The 22,043-nt window shown below is 39.3% G+C and overlaps 1 protein-coding gene across 1 annotated transcript; it reads left to right on the top strand.

Moving 5' to 3' along the window:
* The first annotated feature begins 6,451 nt into the window (after positions 1-6,451).
* On the top strand, positions 6,452-7,162 carry LOC138906807 (uncharacterized). Its single transcript, XM_070196506.1, has one exon. The coding sequence runs from the start codon at positions 6,452-6,454 to the stop codon at positions 7,160-7,162; it is 711 nt and encodes a 236-aa protein (XP_070052607.1).
* Positions 7,163-22,043: the final 14,881 nt, after the last annotated feature.

Below are 22,043 nucleotides of genomic sequence, written 5' to 3'. Positions count from 1 at the left end.
TCTGCAACCTTCCCCATGAGTAGGAACTATCTGCATTAAAATTGCGTATGCTGTTTCGTTCTGTTTTTGGATGGTAAAAGTACACTGTAACAGACTCGGCAAGCCAGTGATTATCTGTGTTGGGCAAGGGAAGTTGGACATGGATCTTGAATTTTTATTTGAAATACAAACTAATTAGCATAAATTTGTCTCTTTTTTTTTTTTTTTTTGGGTTGAAATTGTTCTATAGAGTAAGTTATAAACTTATAGTATCAACTTTGTTTTTGTAAATTAAATATAGATGTCGAAACGCTTGTTTTGTTTCGGGAGTATTTTGGCTTTATTTTTGGGAGAGGGTAGCGAAGTGAGTAAATATTGAAAGCTGTTTTTTCTGCTTGGAATATCACTAGATGATTCTATAATTCTATTTGGAAGGTGCCCATTCAACTGTTGTTTTTTCTTTTTCGGTTGGAGAAGAGAGGGCATTTGGTAGGCATATGACTATTTCGTCGGGCATGTGAAAGGACTTGAGATCGAGAGGATTGATTAAAGATTTTGTCATTTAGCTTTTAGAAAGATCATGGCCATGCTATTTGATGGAAAGAAATAAATGTGATTTGCCAACCGGCCAGAAGGAATATGGATATATCTGGTTTGCTTAATTTGCTAGTCTTGGTAAATTGCACCAGCCTGGTTTGTGGGGATAATCTTGTTTCATCAATATTTTGCCTTTTAATCTTCCTTTTTTTTTTTTTTTTAGTTCAATAATCGACCAAAGTGATTTGCTTTGTTTTTGCAAGAATAGTACTCCTAGTTGGATAAGACAGTTAAAAGGACATAGTCAACTGTTGATATTGAACATTGGAGGGGAGATAAAATGATAAACTGTTGGTACAATTACAAATCAGAGAAAGATAGTCAAATTTGCCAAGAATGGAGAAAGGTGAAAGCCAGTTGCAAATAAGGTGCATAGAACTTGGGCGCCGTTTCGCTTGCTGATCTGTATGATTCTTGGCATAAAGGTTTCTTTTGATACTTTATTCCTTTTTTTAATTCTTTTACAAAAGAAACCCAAAAAGGAAAAGGAAGAAAAATGTTAGAAGAAGTACAAAGCAAATGTATGGTCCTTTTTCATGGGACCCTTGTGTCAAGCTAGAGAAGTCCACCAATCACACGCGAGTATCAAAAAAGAGTTCTAAAACTGCATTTTATATGAATTTGTACCTTTTAAAATATGTAAGTCAAATACACTAGAAGAGGGCGACGAAAAGAGAAAAAGTAGTTTAGAAGAGAGACTATTTAGAGTAGTTGCCAGCAAAGATTTCACAATTTGAATAGTAATATCAAAAATTTGTATTCCCGTGATCTGATGAACTATCGATTTTCCTGTTAGCTATGTAAAAAAAAATAAGAAAAAAGGAATTGGGCGTAAATGAATAAGTTGAGCTCAAAATCTTCCTCTAAACATATTTAAAGTATATTATTACTTTAGTCATGTAATGCATCATTACTTAAGCTACATCGATGTATAGAAGTAGGAGGAGGTGAGCACGTGCCGTGGAGGAGTGGGGGTCAGCTGACTTGGATCTGATGCATACACATTTTTAAAATAGAGAGATTAACTAAAAAAGAAGGAATGTTGTAAAAATTTAATCCACATTGGATCAAAGAAGAGGAAGGAAGGTTGGTCCTCGTTTTAAACAGTTAGTTTCCCATTTTTAACTGATCACGAAACTGATTACAATGCTCTCATCACTACAAACGCACTTTTTATCTCTAATGGATTTCAGTGCTGCTATTATCTTTTTCTTCCCTAGGGAGTAATTAGTAGTAGCAGACAAAAGTATAGGGAGTTGGGACCATAAAATAAGTTTTTAGTTGTACTAGACTACTAGTGGTAAATATTTGCTTTTCGGCTGAAGCTACACTGCCAGTTACACTGTCACAGTTGCCTAGACTCCACCCTACAATCCAGTACAAAGTGGTCAATTATGTAGTGGAATAATCTTCTGCTGTTTGGAGATCAATATCAGAATAATGTGTCACTCTCCGGATCCCAGAAATATGTCGACTTCAAGATTATTCTTTTGATACGAATTCAAACAGAAATCTTTTAAGTTTTTATAGAAATGAGTTTTTCATACTAGTAAGCGGGCAAAAATTAAAGTGCAGTAACGAATTCTATATTTAGTAAGAACTTGTAATTAATATATATATATATATATAAGCGGATGAAGGTGCTCCTCCATTAACCAGAAGTCTCGAGTTCGAGTCATGAGTATAGAAAAATCCTTGGTAGGGAGCGTTTCTCCCGAATAGGGCCCTACTAGGCGCGAATGATATAGTCGAGGCTCCAATGCGGATACCGAACACCTGATACGTGATGAAAAACCAAAATAAAAAATAAAAAAAATGTGCAACCCCTTATAAGATAAGAAAAAGGGTACATATATAGTATATTTTATTAGGCAGTCAAGGTTTTCAATATTCTAATTTGAGATATTATGTTTAAGCATGTAAAATGCGTGTTGATGCATACACACCCTGGAACAACCTTCCTTTCCAAGAAACAATCAATAAACGTAAAATAAAATAAATTAAAATTAAGTTAAATGAAGGGAGCTCCATTCTGGAAAAATCTTACTCGTGTCTTGTTTGTCCAAACTAACGAAAGCAAACATATTTATAAAATACTATTCTCAGACGTTGCACCGTGTCAATCAATTAAATTTGTGTAGAAAAAGAAGAAATTATGTAAAACGGCAATGTACGCTAAAGAAGATAAAATATTGATTTATCATATTAACGCAATAGTTGAATTCAAAATAATTGAGTATCTTCTCGACTTGTAAAGGTGAACAATTTAATATGAACGTGCAAGTTTGTCCCGTGTTAGCAATAGTAATACTTAAGCAAGTCTTACATGGACAACTTTGCTACTAATAGCAGTTGGTTTGGAACTACTTGATAGCCTATTATTTAGGATAGGAACTCTTAATGATTTACAAATCCTATATTTTTTATTAACATATCCTCATAAGTTATGTGTACTATTATATTTTGATGATCTAACAAACTTAATGATAAGAACCAGATTGGGAACCTGCTCTGCACCCTCAAGTGCTCAAGATCAACAAGTCTCAAGTCTGGCCCATGATCCGACACTCAGAGTCCAAGAAACAACAGAGGGAACAGATCCACACTAGTTCCCTTGTTCACAATACCAGTCAACTCCCCACAGCTGTAAAGTGACTGCAGCTGTTACTCTACACACACGCAACAATGTAAACAGTGGAGCAGTCACTTTATGGGGGAATGCATGTCACGACCCAAAATCTCACCCGTCGTAATGGTGCCTATCTCAATACTAGGCAAGCCGACAATATCAATAAACCACCATATCTTTTAAGTTTGAAAACATAATATCTAAATTTAGCGGAAGAAAAACTCACAAATACATATATAAACACTCCCAAAACCCGGTGTCACTGAGTACATGAGCATCTAATATGAATACAAGTCTGGAAAATATGGTCCAAAATAGTCTGAGACCAAATACAGTAAATAAGGAGATAGGGAATGAGAGGCAAGGTCTGCGAAACACGACAGCTACCTCAGAATCTCTGAAAAATCAACTGTGCGAAAGAATCAACACCCACTATGTCCGAAAATACCTGGATCTGCACACGAAGTACAGGGTGTAGTATGAGTACAACAAACTCAGCAAGTAACAACAATAAATAAGGAATTGAAGATAGTGACGAGCTACACAATTACAGTTCATTTCAGTAATTCCAGCAGAGAGTAGGCATGCTTTCAATTCCATAAGTTTAAGTCAAATCATTTTTATACAGTTCAAGTTCATGTAATCCGGATATAAAATCTTTCAGAGAATTTCACAACAATGACAGATAGCAACTAAGTGCAACAACAAATAAAAAGTAAGTACAACCTGTCAGGGCAACAGTTACTCAACTCGTCACAGCAGCTCAACCACTCGGCTCTCAGCCCTCAGCACTCACACTCAATGGGTACTCGCGCTCACTGGGGGTGTACAGACTCCGGAGGGGCTCCTACAGTCCAATCGCTATAATTTGCACGGACAACTCACGTGTTGCACGGACAACTCACGTGCCATAGTATAAATATCTGGATCTGCATAGACAACTCACGTGCTGCACAGACAACTCACGTGCTATAGTATAATATAAGGATTGGCACGGACAACTCATGTGCTGCACGGATAATTTACGTGCTATAGTATAATATCTCACAATTAGGCCCTCGGCCTCACTCAGTCATAAATCTCTCCAGTCTCTCGGGCTCTCAATAGTTATGATACTCAGCCCAAATAACAATAATATGATGCATCAATAATGAACAATAGAGACTGAGATAAAATAAACAAGTAAACTGTGATTGAGTACAAAACAACAATTTAGCAGGTAATTCAATATGTACAAGACCTCTGTGGTCTTTACAGTACCAGCACATAGCCTAAGCATGCTTCGATGTCAAATTATTATAGCACAGAAATGGCACATAGCTAACAACAAGGTTATTCAACTTTCCAGTTTCACGGAATGGATCAAGTCCCAATTTCCACGGTGCACGCCCATACGCCCGTCACCTAGCATATGCGTCACCTCCAAAATATTTACATAATGCAATAATCTGGGGTTTCATACCCTCAGGACCAGATTTAAAACTGTTACTTACCTCAACTCGTGTAATTCTTTATTCCGCTATGCCCTTGCCACGAGAATTGGTCTCCGAAAGCCTCGTATCTAGCCACAATTAATTCGATCCAGTCAATACCAATTATTATAATTAATTCCATAAGGAAATACTAATTTTCCAATAAAATCCGAAATTAACTCAAAAATTGCCTGTGGGGCCCACGTCTCGGAACCCGACAAAAGTTATAAAATATGAACGCCATCCAACCATGAGTCCAACCATACAAATTTCACCAAAATCCGACATCAACTCGACCCTCAAATCTTCAAATAAAGTGTATGGAGATTTCTACCATTTTCAACCCAATCTTTATCCATTTGAACTTAACAATCTTTTCACAACCTTATTGGTATGTATAGATAATACTCTTACACCCCAAGAATCATACTATTAATCATCCATCTTTACTCCAAACCCGAAATTGAAGAATTGGGGAAAGAAATTCTTACCTCTTTGAAGCCCTAGCAAGATCTTTGTAAAATCTTCAAGCCTTGAACAAGAATTGATGGATAAATGACTAAGTCTTCACTTTCTCTCTCTAAAATGCTTTCATCTCTCTCTAAAATATCAGATGAAACCCTTCAAAATGACCCCAAATAGTGTTTTATAAGAATGAGGTCGGGTTTATAAAACCAGAAAAATTAAGCCCTGAAACATACTCTGCGGTTGCATATGCGACCGCATAATGCTTATGCGGCTCGCGAAATGTGGCCTCCGGAACTGGGCAAGGCTACCTCAGTATGCGATCGTTATGCGGTCTGCAGACCTCTTCTACGGTCACATAATGCACCGCATAACTGATATGCGGCCGCATAATGCGCCGTAAATTTTCCTCCACACTTTCCCCTCTCCTGATCCACTCTACGACCATTATGCGGTCCGCAGAGTAATTCTGCGACCGCATAGTGGTTGCAGAAATGACCCTTTTTTCCGGCAAAAATTTTCCTTTACATATCGGTGCATTGTTCAACCCAAAAAGTCCGAGCCGCGGTTCGCAAGCTCGTCGCGAGAAATTTCAACAACCTTTATACTAATTGATCTACCTCGGCACCACAAAACCTTAATTTTCTTAGCAAAAATTCTTCGGGGTCACTACACATACGTCAACATCTAGTCAACCTTTTCAACTTAATTTCGAAACCTTGGAACTAAGTGTTCCAAATCATTCAAAAACCTCACCGGACCCGAATCAATTATCTCCGACAAGTCACATAACAAATGTAATCCTACAAGGTTAGGTCGTAGTTTTTAATCCCGTGAGCTGGGAGTTTCCCACGTAAAACTCTTTTGTGTTATTTACTTACTGCTGTGTGCGTACGTTCTATGGAAACTAATAGAGAATCCGGTTCTCTATATAGTTTGGCGGACCCTTAGTTTCTATCAATTGGTATTAGAGTGAGTTCTTTCTATCAGGTTAACACCTAGAAAAGATCCTCATGGTTGCTCCACCAAACTTTGAAAAAGGTCAATCTGCCTACAGACTACCAAGATTCAACGACCAATACTATGGATGGTGGAAGACAAGGATGCATGATTTTATCATGGCTGAAGATTCAGAGCTCTGGGATGTTATATGCGATGGACCCTTCGTCCCTACGACGACAATTGGTGAACCAACAATGACAGTTCCAAAAAAAATAAAGGAATACAATGATGCTGACCGTAAGGCTATAGAGAAGAACTTTCAAGAAAAAACATCCTTGTCTGTGGTATTGGACTAGATGAATACAACATGATTTCAGCATGTCAATCTGCTAAGGAGATCTGGGAAGCTCTCCAAACAGCACACGGAGGGACAACTCAAGTCAAGCAGTCGAAGATTGATATGCTAACCACAGAGTATGAGCTCTTCAGGATGACAGATGATGAGTCCATTCAGGACATACACACTCGCTTTACCTCTGTCATCAATGAGCTTCACTTTTTGGGAGAAAACATTCCCAGGAACAGACTTGTCAGAAAAATAATTAGTGTATTACCTGGTTCCTGGGAAAGCAAAGTAAATGGTATCACGGAGGCAAAAGATCTGCAGAAGCTGACCATTGATGAACTCATTGGCAATCTGAAAACTTATGAAATAAAGAAGAAGAAAGATAATGAAAGAATAGATCCCAAAAGGGAGAAGAACCTGGTCCTCAAGACAGACAAAAATGACTCAAGTGGTGAGGATGCTGATATGGCTTACCTAACGAAGAGATTTCAGAAAATGGTTCGCAGAAATGGCGGTATTCCAAAAAGGGGCAGCTCTAGAAAGCCAAGAGGCTATGACCTATGTCATAAGTGCGGGAAGCCAGGACATTTCATCAAGGATTGCCATCTCCTCAAGCAAGATCAATACAAACACAACACAGACAAAGCAGCCAAGAGGAACCCGGTTCCTGACAAGCGATTCAAGAGAAAAGATGTCGCTGACAATATTGTGAAACAAGCTCTTGTTGCATGAAGAGACTCCTCCAGTGAATATGGAGAGGGTGATGAATAAGGTGACAGCTCCATGGTGGCAGTAGAAAGTGAAGCAGCTGAATATGACTCCATCTTTGCCCTAATGGAAAAATCTGACGATGATGATGAGGTAAACTTTCTGGATGTTCAAAGAAATTTTAAGTCTTACTCTCAGAAAAAACTTATATCCTTGGCAAATATTTTAATTGATACTTATCATAGTCTTATAAATAATAAAAATTCATTAACTGTAGAATTATGAGAAGTAGAACATGAGAGACTGATCTAGTGATTGTCGTGGTCGATTTAAAAGAGACTATTGAGTGTTGAAAAAATGATAAAGAAGCTCTAACTGAAAAGATTGCTAACATAGAGCATGAGAAAGATGACTTATTATTAGTAGTTATGGACCTAAAGGAAATAATTGAGGAACTAAAAAGGGAAGATAGGCATGAGATCACTCAAAAGGGAAAAGAAGTTGCAAGTGAGGCACACCTTAGGCTTGAAGATGAGCTAAAATCAGTGAAATTTAGTATGTATGTTGAACTTGAGAGAAACAGACAACTTCAGGAAGATCTAGAAGAGTTAAGAGTGATCTAGAAAAATCACTCAAGTGGACCTGGTCCTCTAATGCTATCATTGCCATGTATAAGAACAATGGGAAAAACAGACAAGGAATCAGGTTCCAAAGGGAAAAGACTCATTACAACCCTCACAACAAGTATGTTACTGTCCCTGATAACTGGCTTTGCACTCACTGTGGTAACACTGGGCATTTTAAAGAAATATGTAAAGCTAGATTTCAGTCCTAACAGAAAAATAAAGTTTTTGTTGAAAAAGTAACTACTGCTAAAGAACCTGGCCTCTCATATAAAAAATGTGTGATGCCTGCTTGGACCAAAAGAACCCTGATTCACCCTTTTCCTCATTACAAGGGACCCAAACTTATTTGGGTTCCTAAGTCTAACCCTTGATTCTTTTGTGCAGGGAGCAGTGAGCAGAAGCAGCCAAAAATGGTATATGGATAGTGGCTGTTCTAAGCACATGACTGGAAGCATCAATGATTTTCTTTCACTCAAAGCCCTGGAAGGAGGGAGTGTGTCCTTTGGTAATGTAAAAAAGGGATACATTCTGGGAGTAGGAAGAATTGGGAAGTCACTCACTCACTCAATTAAAAATGTGTACTACGTGAACGACTTAAAATATAGCCTATTGATTATTTCCCAAATCTGCGACAAACGAAACAAAGTTGAGTTTGTGTCAAAAGTTTGCACAGTCACAAACTTTTTGACTGGTGAAGTGGTTCTAGTGGCTAAAAGATACAAAAATATTTATGTTGCAGACTTTGAGTCCTTGCAAAATGGGGATATCACTTGTCTGAGTGTTGTTGATGATAATGCTGAGCTATGGCACAGAAGATTGGGTCATGCAAGTTTTACATTGCCGAACAAATTGGTTAAGAAGGACCTGGTTCGCGGCCTTCCCAAGTCAAGTTTCAAGGACCATAAGGTGTGTGATGCATGCGAAAAAGGAAAGCAAGTCAGATCCTCCTTCAAGCCCAAAAAGGAAGTGAGTACCTCAAGGCCACTTGATCTCCTCCATATGGATCTGTGTGGACCTATGAGGGTGCCAAGTAAAGGAGGAAAGAAGTACATCTTTGTTATAGTGGACGACTACTCCAGATTCACCTGGACCCTTTTTCTCAGAGCCAAGGATGAAACCTTTCCCGTATTTGCTGTATTTGTAAAGAATATCCAGGTGAAAATGAGCCATAATGTGGCATGTATAAGATCTGATCACGGCACAGAATTTGAAAAAGCTAAATTCAACGAATTCTGTGCTGAAAATGGCATAAGTCACAATTTTTCAGCTCCAAGAACACCTCAACAAAATGGTGTTGTGGAGAGGAAGAATAAGACTGTTGAAGACATGGCAAGAACAATGTTGATTGATATTGGCATTGCGAAGAGTTTCTGGGCAGAAGCAGTCAACACTGCGTGCTACTTGATGAACAGGTGCATGATCAAGTCCCTCCTGAACAAAAACCCATATGAACTGCTGAACGGAAGGATGCCCAAGCTAACACATTTGAGGACATTTGTCTGCAAATGTTTTGTTCTCAGCAATGGTAAGGAAGCACTTGGAAAATTTAATGCCAAAAGTGATGAAGGAATCTTTCTAGGCTATTCATCACAAAGCAAAACTTACAAAGTATACAACAAAAGAACTCAATGTGTTGAGGAAAGCATACATGTAATCTTTGATGAATATCACCACCTATGTGGGAAATATTCACATGATAAGATGGATCAAAACGGAGAGCAGTCAACTCTTCCTAGATAAGTCATCGACATGGCAAATGGAAAGGCTGACATGATGAGTCATGTCAAGGAGTCAAATGATGATGGTTCAGTTGTATCTCCAACTGATGTGAAGGAACCTAGTCCCTCAATCACAACAACTGAAGCTGAGAACAGACTGGTAGATGCTGTCCAGAGAACTCCAGATGTTGAGCTGAGAAGCGGATCTCACGTCAACCAAAGATCACATTCAGAAGTACCTGGATCCTCTCGCAATGAGATTCAGGTATCTAACTTGAAGCACAAAAGTTTACATCCTCTTCAAAATTTGATCACTCATCTTGACTCCGGGATTCAAACTAGAACAAAGTCAAGAAATTCACTTGGCTTCTCAGCGTTTCTTTCTTAAGTTGAGCCCAAAAATATCAAGGAATCATTGAAAGATGCTGACTGGATTACTGCTATGCTAGATGAATTTCATCAATTTGAGAGAAACATCGTGTGGCACCTAGTTCCTCGACCTGCTGACAGAACTGTCATAGGAACTAGGTGGGTATTTATAAACAAACTTGATGAGTTTGGGAACAAAACAAGGAATAAAGGAAGGCTAGTAGTTCAAGGGTACAATCAAGAAGAAGGGATTGACTATGATGAAACTTTTGCTCCAGTTTCTCGAATGGAGGCCATCAGAATTCTTATTGCCTTTGCATCTTATATGGATTTCAAATTATTACAAATAGATGTCAAAAGTGCCTTTCTGAATGGCTTCCTAAAATAAGAAGTCTTCGTCAAGCAACTACCTGACTTCGAATGTCATGAGCATCCTGAGCATGTTTCTAAACTCGACAAGGCCTTATATGGACTGAAGAAGGCTCCTCGTGCATGGTATGAAAGGTTGTCCAAATTTCTTCTAGAAAATGGCTTTATAAGAGGAAATATTGACAATACCTTATTTCTGAAGAAACGGGGGAGGAACTTGCTTATTGTGCAAGTTTATGTTGACGACATCATCTTTGGTACAACAAATGATTCTCTATGTGAGTAATTCACAAAGCTTATGGGAAGTAAGTTTGAAATGAGTATGATGGGGGAATTGAATTTCTTCTTGAGTCTACAAGTCAAGCAAACTCCTAAGGGCACAATGATAAGTCAGCAGAAGTATATCAAAGAGCTTCTGAAGAGATTTGAAATGGAAAGCTCAAAAATCATTGATACTCCCATTACCACTACCACTCGTCTGGACATGGATGAACCTGGTTCACCTGTGAATGAGACCATGTATAGAGGTATCATTGGGTCACTCATGTATCTCACAGCAAGCAGACCGGATATCGTTTTCAGTGTGGGACTGTGCGCCAAATTTCAATCTAATCCAAAAGAATCCCATCTGAAGGCTACCAAGAGAATCTTGAGATATCTCAAAGGAACGCAGGACCTGGTTCTCTACTATCCCTTAGGAGACAATTTTGATTTAATCGAATATGCTGACGTTGATTATGCTGGTTATCTAGTGGATAGGAAAAGCACTTCTGGCATGGCACATTTTCTGTATTCATGCCTAATCTCATGGGGTATAAGAAAACAAAACTCAATGGCTCTTTCAACTGCAGAAGCTGCATATATGGCAACTGCCTCTTGCTGTGCTCAACTGTTGTGGATCATGAAGCAGCTGGAAGATTTTGGTGTGTTTTCTGATTGCGTGCCCTTACTATGTGATAACACTAGTGCTCTCAACATGGAAAAGAATCCAGTTCAACATAAGAGAACAAAGCATATCGATGTGCGACATCATTTCCTCAGAGATAATGTTGAAAAAGGTCTTATCTGCATGAAATTTTGCAGCACAGAAGATCAAATTCCAGATATCTTCACCAAAGCACTAAGCAAAGAGCATTTTGAAAAGAATCGCGTGGCACTAGGGTTGATAAAGTCAAGCTGAGGACCTGGTCCCTCGATGATTGGCTATGAAAGAAATGAATAGGCAAAATAGATAAAAAGTGTTTTCTGGCAAGGTCTAACTCATCTCTATACCGTTGCAGGTAGACACACATGACGATTACAGAGCAAACGAGTAGCTAATGGTATCGCACTTTGGTCAAAGTATGAAGTTCACATTTATAAAATATGTCAGGGAACCTCGTTCCCTTGACACAGGTTAGTAGTTCCTCTGTACTTTCATCCACAACTTTTTAACGGCTACAACGGTGCCACGTCATTAAATATCAGTTTCTCTCTTTACTTTTTGTTTGAACCCAAGTGTCCTACCCGTTATGAAACGACCCGTCTACCCAAAAATTGATACCCGTTCCTAATCGGTCTCTCATCCCTCTTAAATAAATCCACACACGGTCACTTTTATAACTGTTCACACCACAAGCCAAAATTCCCCTTTTTCTTCAACAACCAAACACTCCCTTCTTCCATCAACTCTCACTACACTCCACCATGTCTGAAAATCTCGAAGCCAAAACTGTTCCAAGCATCGTCCCCATTGCGTCTTCATCTATTGAAGCACCAGTGATAGAGCCTATGAACCTTACGCCACCCACTCCAAACCCTAAGCTAGAGTCACAACCACCCAATGTATCTTCTCCAACCCAATCAAGTACTGGTTCTCATCGGAGTCACAAAACCTCGACTCCCAAGAAGTTTGTGGCTACGACCTCTTCTTCTGCCTCGCCAGAAAAAATGGTCGAAGACAATACAGTTGGGGGAGAAGAAAATCAAGAAATTTCTAGTCGGCCAATGGAAAAAGGTTTTTGAGTTTGAGATACAGCATGGCGTGGGTCGTAATAGTGATGCATCAGCAATGACTATCCCAGGCCTTGATTTGAATATCTCCGATTTTACAGGTAATGCTCCATCTATGTCTTCTGAGTTTACTTTGGGGTTGCAAGAACAAGAGGCTATAAATAATATGTAGTCAATCTCTGCTGAAGGTTGTGTGGTTAATGGTTATGAAGGCATGTCTGAAACAAATGGGTCTTAGGGGGAAGGTGATAGTCTACTGGAAGAAGGAAGGGAACTGGTGCCTGTCGAAAATCTGGTACCAAACAGTACTACTGGGAACCTCCTGAGGCACCTGATCCCTCCACACAAGAGGAGCCTTATGCTCCTACTTGGGATGAAACCCCCTGTTCTTCCAAAGAACCCAGGTTAGTATTGATCCCGCTCCCTCTCCTCACTTTTATACAGAGTCATTGTATATTGTTGCTCCTGAGATGTGATTTCTGTCCGAAGAAGAGAATGCGTATAGTGAAGAAGACTATGACGATGTGGCTCTTGCGAGTTTTATTAGTGCTTGGAGTAAAAGGGCAACTCCCAAACCGCCCACTCCTAAAAGACCTACTACTATGCTGCAAAAGAAGGAAGCTCTTGAGTCAGTGCTACAGAAAAATAAGGAAGAAAAGAAGAGGAGGAGGTTGATGAAGGGTGGCAACTGGTTGAAATTTGTGAATTTCAAAAGTGGACATATCTGTTCACACAAGAGAGTCCCAAGGTGTATGAGGCTGAGGTACGCAGTTTCTATGCCAATACTGTTGAGGATGATAATATATGCTTGAAGGTAAATGGGGTTGACTTTGTGTTGGATGAGACTGTGTTGGCCACCATCTTGGGAGTGCCTACTAATGTTATATCCTCCATTAAAGGGACCTGCTCTTCAAATTTCAGAATGCCATTCTGAAGGATGATGTAGTCCAGTAGGGGGAACGGGTACACAAGAAGGCCCTCCTTCCAGTATAACAACTGTTATTCGAAATGGTGAACAAAGTGTTGCTCCTTCGTATGGAATGACATTCCATTACATCCCGAGCAGACCTCTTCCTAATGGATGCATATTCCACCATAAATCTGCCGGGAATCATGATTGAACACATAAAGAAAGTAGCAGATTTCAAGGATGGTAATCACGGGCTGCCCTGTGGGTTTCTTCTCACCAAAGCTTTCGAGTTCTTCAAAGTTCCTCTAGGAAAGGCCATGGTGGGTACTCGCAAGCAGAGTTTCTCCAAAACCACCTTGGAAGAGTGTGAGTGCATCGATAAGAAAGGAGGGGTTGGCAGCAATTTCACTATCTCTTAAATAATTGCAGCTCAGAATATCGCAAATGAAGAGATAAGGAAGTTTAAGGCAAGGAATGTTATCCTTAAGGGTCAGCTTAGTCAGGCCCAGGAGGCACCTGGTTCCAGTAGCTCACAAAGTATAGAGGTTGTTCGTGTAACGACCCGGCCGGCCGTTTCGAGTATAACAACATCATTCCCCCATTTACTACTCACTTTATGCTTTACAGTTGTTATATGACTTGACGGGATGATTGGTTCGGGTCTGGAAGGATTTCGGAGTGAAATGAGACACTTAGTCTCATAATTGAAAACTTAAGTCGGAAAAGTTGACTGGATGTTGACTTATGTATAATCGACCTAGGATTTGAATTCTGATGATTCCAATAGCTCCGTATGGTGATTTTAGACTTAGGAGCGTGTCCGAAAAATTATTTGGAGGTTCGTAGTGAAATTAAGCTTGAAATGGCGAAAGTTGAATTTTTGGGAAGTTTAACTGGGGGTTGACTTTTTGATATCAGGGTCAGAATCTGATTCTAGAAATTGGAATAGGTCCGTAATGTGAAATGTGACGTGTGTGCAAAATTTGAGGTCAATCGGATGTAATTTGATAGGTTTCGGCATCGGTTGTGGAAGTTGAAGTTTCAAAGTTCATTGATTTTGAATTTAGGTGTGATTCGTCATTTCGATGTTGTTAGGTGTGATTTGAGACCTCGATTAAGTCCGTATTATATTATGGAACTTGTTGGTATATTTGATTGAGGTCCCAGGGACCTCGGGTGAGTTTTAGACGAGGTTTAGATCTATTTCGTTGCATATTCCATTGTTGAAGGCTGCTGGTTCTGGTGTTTTCGCACCTGCAAAAATGGGCTCACAGGTGCGATGGTCACAGGTGCGATAAAGGCATCGCAGATGCGAGATGAGAGCTGGATGAGGAGGCCCGCAGAAGCGGAAGCCAGGGCGCATATGCACATGCGCAGAATCGGCCAATGTGCGTAGAAGCGCGATCGCAGGTGCGGCCCTAGGCATCGTAGGAGCGATCATGGATGGCCAAGCTGTTCTAGCAGAAGCTAGATTTTTCCAGCAGAAGCAGAAGTCGCAGATGCGACCTGTTGTCCGCATGTGCGGATTGACTAGACAGAACCCTTTAAGTTCGAGGGTTTGCGATTTTTCACCTATTTTCGGATTTTGGAGCACGGTTTAGGCGACTTTTGGAGCAATTTTCATCACAAGGATTGGGGTAAGTGTTCTACACTTGGTTTTGATCTTATTCCATGAATCTACCTTCATTTTGGGTAATTGTATTGTGAATTTTAAAGAGGAAATTGGGGGTTTTGGCCTAAAGTTTCATAATATAATTTTTTGAGTTTTGAACATCGAATTGGAGTCGGATTTGAGTGAAACTAGTACGGTTGGACTCGTAATTGAATGAGTTGTTGGATTTTATAAATTTTGTCGGGTTTCGTGGTGCAGGCCCGGATTGGGATTTTGGTCGATTTTGGGCTTTTGATTCAAGATTTGATCTTTTTCGATCGGGATTGGTTCCTTTAGCTTTGTTTGATGTACTTGAGTTATTTTTGGTTAGTTTCGAGCCGTTCGGAGGTTGGAACGAGCGGGATGGCATCTTTGGAGCACCGTTGGGCTTGCTCGGTAGTGGTATTGGCTTGTTCGAGATAAGTAACTCTTCTAATCTTGGAGCTGAAGGTATGAAATCCTGAAATACGTGTTATGTGATTTGTGTTGAGGTGACGCACATGCTAGGTGACGGGCGTGTGGGCGTGCACCATGTGAATTGGGACCCTGTTGTTTCCATGGCACGGTATAGTGGTCCTACTTTGTTGATATCCGTATTTTCACCATGTGATAAAGTAATTGAGCTACCAATCATGCTAGATGCTATGTTTAGGCTTTATGACGATACTGCTAGGACCCATAGTGGTCGTTTCTTGCTGTTATTTTACTGATTTCATTGATATTTCGTACTGAGTCATATTCATGCATTCATATCATATCTCAGTCTCAGCAATTTATTGATACATCATATCATTGTTGTCGGGATAGTTTCATGGCATTGTGAGCCCGTGTGTGAGACTGGAGAGATTGATGACTGAGTGAGGCTGGGGGCCTGTTTGTGAGGTTGTTGGCACTATAGCACATGAGTTGTCCGTGCGATTCTAGATGCTGATATTATAGCATGTGAGTTGTTCGTGCAGCACACGAGTTGTCCTTGCGATTCCAGATATTAATATTAAGGCACGTGAGTTGTCCGTGCAGCACGTGAGTTATCCGCGCGGATATAGCACTTGGGCTGAAAGGTGCCCCTCTGGAGTCTGTACACCCAGTGAGCGCAGTCGACTATAAATATGGATCGGGCTATATGCCGCAGTAGGTAGCGCTGAGTGATTGAGTGTCCTGAGCATTGAGCATAGTGAGATAGGTGCCCCTTCGGAGTCTGCACACCCCTAGTGAGCGTGGTCGACTATAAATATGGATCGTGTTGCACGTCGCAGCGGGTATTGTATAGCGCTGAGTGTTTGAGTATGCTGAGCATAGTGAGAGAATGCGAGAGAATGAGATTGAGTACTCTGAGAGTGTGAGTACATGAGCTCATTATCGAGATGCATTGCATTTGACATGCGTACTTGAGATACATGCATAGAGGAGCATTTTCTTCTGCTACCTAGTTTTGGGGACATTTATGATTTTACTTGTATCTTGACATGTAGGCATAGAGATGTACTTTCCTCATGCTATCTCAAAATGAAACATCTTACTATTTGTTGAAATGAGTTTTGGAAAAAATCATAGTTTTCAAACTTACTCGTATATTGGGTTTTCGGTAAAAGACTTGGATTTTCGCATAGATACTTGAAAAGAAATGCCTATTTTTCTGGAACTGTGAACGAATTGAGCCTTTTATTTATGAGATTCTTCTTTTGTTATAGTACTATGCTGTTATGAACTGTTGTGGAATATTGGTGTTGGACCCGATATTTTTTATTTTATTTTTGTTAGCTCGTCACTACTTTCAACGTAAGGTTAGGTTTGTTACTTATTGAGTACATGGGGTCGGTTATACTCATACTACACTTCTGCACCTTACGTGCAGATGTTGGCTGCTGATGTTGCTGTGTTCGATAGGAGCTGGATTTGAAGATGTACCTGCGTCCCGGATGTAGCTGCCTCTTGTTCGTGGTAGCCTTAGATCTATAAAAATTCTGTTTATGTACTTTTAAAATAGACGATATATTTATTTCATTTCAGCTTTGTAAACTCTATTCTTAGAAGCTCATGATTTATACTACCAGTTCTTGGAGAATGTGTAAGATTAAGATATTTCTTACTTAAATTGCTTTATTAATTGTTATTGGAATTGGTTAGTGGTGAATTGGCTTACCTAGAGGGTTGGGTTAGGTGCCATCACGACTAGAGGGATTTTAGGCCGTGACAAATTGGTATCAGAGCTCTAGGTTCATAGGTTCTACAAGTCATGAGCAAGTATCTAGTAGAGTCTTGCGGATCGGTATGATGACGTCCATACCTATCTTCGAGAGGCTACAGGACATTTAGGATATATACTTCCCATCTTTCTTTCCTTATCGTGCAACATTGATTTAGCTTAAAGCGTAACTCTTTGAATTCCTTCCATGCATTCGTATGCGCACATGAGCGCTCGGCATCAGCTGTGCATCACGGCTTGTGATTCTACGAACGAGGTTCAAGATGTGTATTGTGTGTTTTGGTGATGGGCCAGTCTGGAGGACTTGAGGCCATGGTTAGACCGCAGCTTAAGCTCAGTAGCTTTAGTTGTAACTTGTACATTTGGACTCATATGTCCGGTAATATCCCTACGAGTGGAATTTATGGCTCGATGAGCGGTAGAATGGCCTTGTGATGAGTACGATGTAACTGCAGGATGTGTTAAGACGATTTGAATGTGACGCGAAGTGTTTCCGTGAAATGTAAAGGAAAGGCCATTGGGTGCTTGATTTTCGTTTTGATGTGACGTACAGTCTCGAGTATGAATGTTTTGAAGAATCTTTCACATTGTTAAATTTTGGGATAAATTAAATTCTCATGTCTGGTTAATGAGTTTGGACTCCTTAGAGTCGTTCCCTTCTCAGTGTCAAGTTCAAGTTGTCTGTCCTTTGTTTTTATTTCCTGTGTTTAGATATGTTTGATGACTGGTACTTTTTTATTGTTTTTATTTTGTGGTGATTGTGTAACAATGGAACTGCTCCCTGTTTATTTCCAAAATTAATGAATCTCCTGTCCTTTTGTTGTGCATACCTTGTTCTTCTGCTCTGTTTTTAGTCATGTTTGTGTGGACATATGTGGCATGAGTTAACCAAACTAGACTTCTTTTTTCTTGCTTACTACTTGTGCATACTCTTTTTATGATGCCAAAAGGGTGAAAATCAATTAAGGGGGAAGCACAGACTCAGGGGGGAATTTATTAATTGAGGGGGAACAAACACAGTGTAATGACCCGACTTGTCGTTTTAAGAATTTACGCCTCGTTCAGCGACTAAAGGTCTCGAGCAACTTTGTAATATGTATTATGACTCGTGGTCATGGTCAAGTTTGGTTTTCAGAAGATTCGAAATTAAATTAAAAGAACAATTCTCATTTTTGAAGCGTAAATGGAAAGAGTTGACCGGAGAGTTGACGTTTGATCAAACGACTCCGGAATGGAATTTTGATGGTGTCAATAGCTTCGTATGATGATTTCGGACTTAGGCGTACATTCGGATTTGGATTTAGAAATCCGTAGGACAATTCGACGTATTTTGGCGAAAGTTAGAAAAATAGAAGATTTTTGAAAAGTTTGACCGAAGGTTGAATTTTTGATAACGAGGTCGGATTTCAATTTAGGAAATTAGAATAGCTCCATTACGTCATGTAAGACTCGTGTGCAAAATTTAAAGTCATTCCGGATTGATTTAATACGTTTCGGTGCAAATTATAGAATTTAGAAGTTTCATAACTCATAATTCGATTCAAGACGCGATTCGTAGTTTCAGCATTGTTTGATATGATTTGAAGTCTCGACTAAGTTTGTATCATGTTTTAGGACTTGTTGGTATGATTTGACGGAGTCCTAAGGAGCCTGGTATATTTTTGGACCATTGGTTGAGAGACTAGTAAAGTTAAGAAAATTGGGAGTTTGACCATGGTCAATATCGAGTCAAGACGACCTCTTTTCAGTGTTTTGAGTGCGTGAGCAGGTCCGTAACGTGTTTTATGATTGAAATTCATATATGCTTTGTGTCCGGGAGGTTCCAGATGAGTTTCGGGGTGGTTTCTGATTATTTCGGAGAAGTTTGAGTTTGCTGGTTTTTGGTGAGGTACAATTCATTCGTAATTGCGAACAATTTATCGCAATTGCGAGCACTGTTCATTGAAGGTTACTATTCATAACAATTTACCGCAATTGCGATGATTTTCGGATTTTAGTGAAGTTCGCAATTGCGAACTATTTATCGCAATTACGATACTTTTTGGATTTTAGTGAAGTCCGCAATTGCAAACAATGTATCGCAATTGCGAACACTGTTTATGGAAGGTACTGTTCATTCGCAAATGCGAACCTAGGAAGAAACTTAAGGATTGAAAATCTGTCATTTCTTCATTTTCGATTGGGATGTTTGGAACTCGGTGTTTGGGTGATTTTGAGGATTTCTTCACGACTTCGACTGGGGTAAGTGTTCTATATCCGAAAGTGATTATATTTCATGAATCTATGGTTATATTCATCGTTTAAATCGAGTTTTAATGGTAGAAATTGCGATTTTTGTAAAACTTTTCGTAAACGAAAAATCAAGATTTGGAGGATGATTTGTTATTGAAATTCGATAAAATTGGTATGGTTGAACTCGTATTGGAATGGTTGACTTTTAATGTGAAATTTTAAGTCGGCGTTTTATCATCCAGAATTATTTCCGATGAATTTTAATGCAATTATACAATTAATTTAGATTAATGAAGGCGTTGCCCTATACTGAGTATTTTCCATCTCTGTTGTTGTTTTGAGGTTTTATACACATTGTGTGGAGCCTTGGGCTATTTGTTGTGAAATTAATTGATTTTGTTATATCTTTGAAATTGGTTGTGGTCAGTGGGCAAATTGTAATATGAATTGATTTTGTTATGTTGCCGTGATAATATTCCGTGTAAATTGTTGTGTTATTTGAGTTATTATTTTGAGGATATAAGTGTCACGACCCAAAATTCTAACCTGTCGTGATGGCGCCTATCTCGATACTAGGCAAACCGACAATCTCAATAAACCACAATTTTTTTAAGCTTGAAAATATAATATTTAAACACAATCCACAAATCTCGTAAATACCGATACAAACACTCCCAAAACCTGGTGTCACTGAGTACATGAGCATCTAATATGAATACAAGTGTGGAAAATATGATGTATGATAGTCTGAGACCAAATACAATAACAAGGAGATAGGAAAAGAGAGACAAGGTCTGCAAAACACGGCAGCTACCTCTAAATCTCCGAAAAATTAACTGTGTAAGAAAATCAACACCCGCTATGTCCGGGAACATATGGATCTGCGCACGAAGTGTAGGGTGTAGTATGAGTACAACCAACTCAGCAACTAACAATAATAAATAAGGAACTGAATATAATGACGAGCTACACAGTTACAGCTCATTTTCAGTAATTCCAGCAGAGAGTAAACATGCTTTCAATTCCAAAAGTTTAAGTCAAATCAGTTTTATACAGTTCAAGTTCATGTAATCCGGATATAAAATCTTTTAGAGAATTTCAAATTAATGACAGATAGCAACTAAGTGCAACAATAAACGAAAAGCAAGTACAGCCTCTCAGGGCAACAGATACTCAACTCGTCACAACAACTCAACTACTCGACTCTCAGCCCTCAGCACTCACACTCAATGGGTACCCACACTCACTGGGAGTGTACAGACTCCGGAGGGGCTCCTACAGCCCAAGCGCTATAATCCGCACGGACAACTCACGTACTGCACGGATGGATAACTCACGTGCTATAATACCCCGCACGAATAACTCACGTGCTATAATATCCCGCACGGACAACTCACGTGCTATAATATAATATCTCACAATAAGGCCCTCGGCCTCACTCAGTCATAAATCTCTCCAGTCTCCCGGGCTCTCAATAATCACGAAATTAGCCCAAACAACAATGATATGATGCATCAATAATGAACAATAGAGATTGAGATAAAATAAACAAGTAAACTGTGACTGAGTACAAAATAATAATTACACAGGTAGTTCAACATGTACACGACCTCTGTGGGTCCCAATAGTACCAACATATAGCCTAAACATGGTTTATAACATAATTTACTGTCAAATCTCTATAACACAGGGAGAGCATATAGCTAGCAACAAGTTATACAACTTTACAGTTTCACGGAATGGACCAAGTCCCAATTGCTATAGTGCACGCCTACACGCCCGTCACCTAGCATGTGCGTCACCTCCAGAATACTCACATAATCCAATAATCCGGGGTTTCATTCCCTCAGGACCAGATTTAAAACTGTTACTTATCTCAAACAGTATAATTCTCTATTCCGCTATGCCCTTACCACGAGAATTGGTCTCCGAAAGCCTCGTATCTAGCCACAATTAATTCGATTCAGTCAATATCAATTATTATAATTAATTCCATAAGGAAATACTAATTTTCCAATAAAATCCGAAATTTAACTCAAAAATCGCTCGTGGGCCCCATGTCTCGGAACCAAACAAAAGTTACAAAATATGAACACTCATCCAACCACGAGTCTAAAAATATAAATTTTACCAAATTCCGACATCAACTCGACGCTCAAATCTTCAATTAAAGTATTTGAAGATTTCTACCATTTTCAACTCAATCTTGACCCATTTGAACTCAACAATCTTTCCATAAACCTTATTGGTATGTGTATGTATAAGTAATACTCTCACACCCAAGAATCATACTTCCAATCACCCATCTTTACCCAAACTCGAAATTGAAGATTAGAGTTAGAAATCCTTACCTCTTTGAAGCCCTAGCAAGATCCTTGTGAAATCTTCAAGCCTTGAACAAGAATTGATGAACAATTGACTAAGTCTTCACTTTCTCTCTAAGATGCTCTCACATCTCTCTAAAATATCAGATTTTTGCCCCAAAATAGGCCCAAAGCCTATTTATCAAAATGAGGTCGGGTTATGAAAATAGAAAAATTAACCTTCCAAAATTAGGTTTGCGGTAGCATAATGGACCACAAAATAAATATGCGGGCCGCACAATGATCGCAAAAATCGGTGCCCAGAGACATATTCTTGTATATTTGCATTTTTCGTAGGTCCAGACACAAGATGCGAATATTCCTTTTTTTTTTAATTTTTTTTGAAAAAGATAAGTAAGTGTGTTTTGACCCTTCGTTCTTTTAGCCGAGTATTAAGGGGGAACCATATCCAAATCCAAGTACTGCAGCTTGCCACATCAGCATAGGAGACGCTTGACTGGCACAAGTT

The sequence above is a fragment of the Nicotiana tomentosiformis genome, chromosome 1 (assembly GCF_000390325.3).
Source record: "Nicotiana tomentosiformis chromosome 1, ASM39032v3, whole genome shotgun sequence".
NCBI lineage: Eukaryota > Viridiplantae > Streptophyta > Magnoliopsida > Solanales > Solanaceae > Nicotiana > Nicotiana tomentosiformis.
Note: the sequence above shows the minus strand (reverse complement) of the source record. Positions and strands in the feature narration are given on the sequence as shown.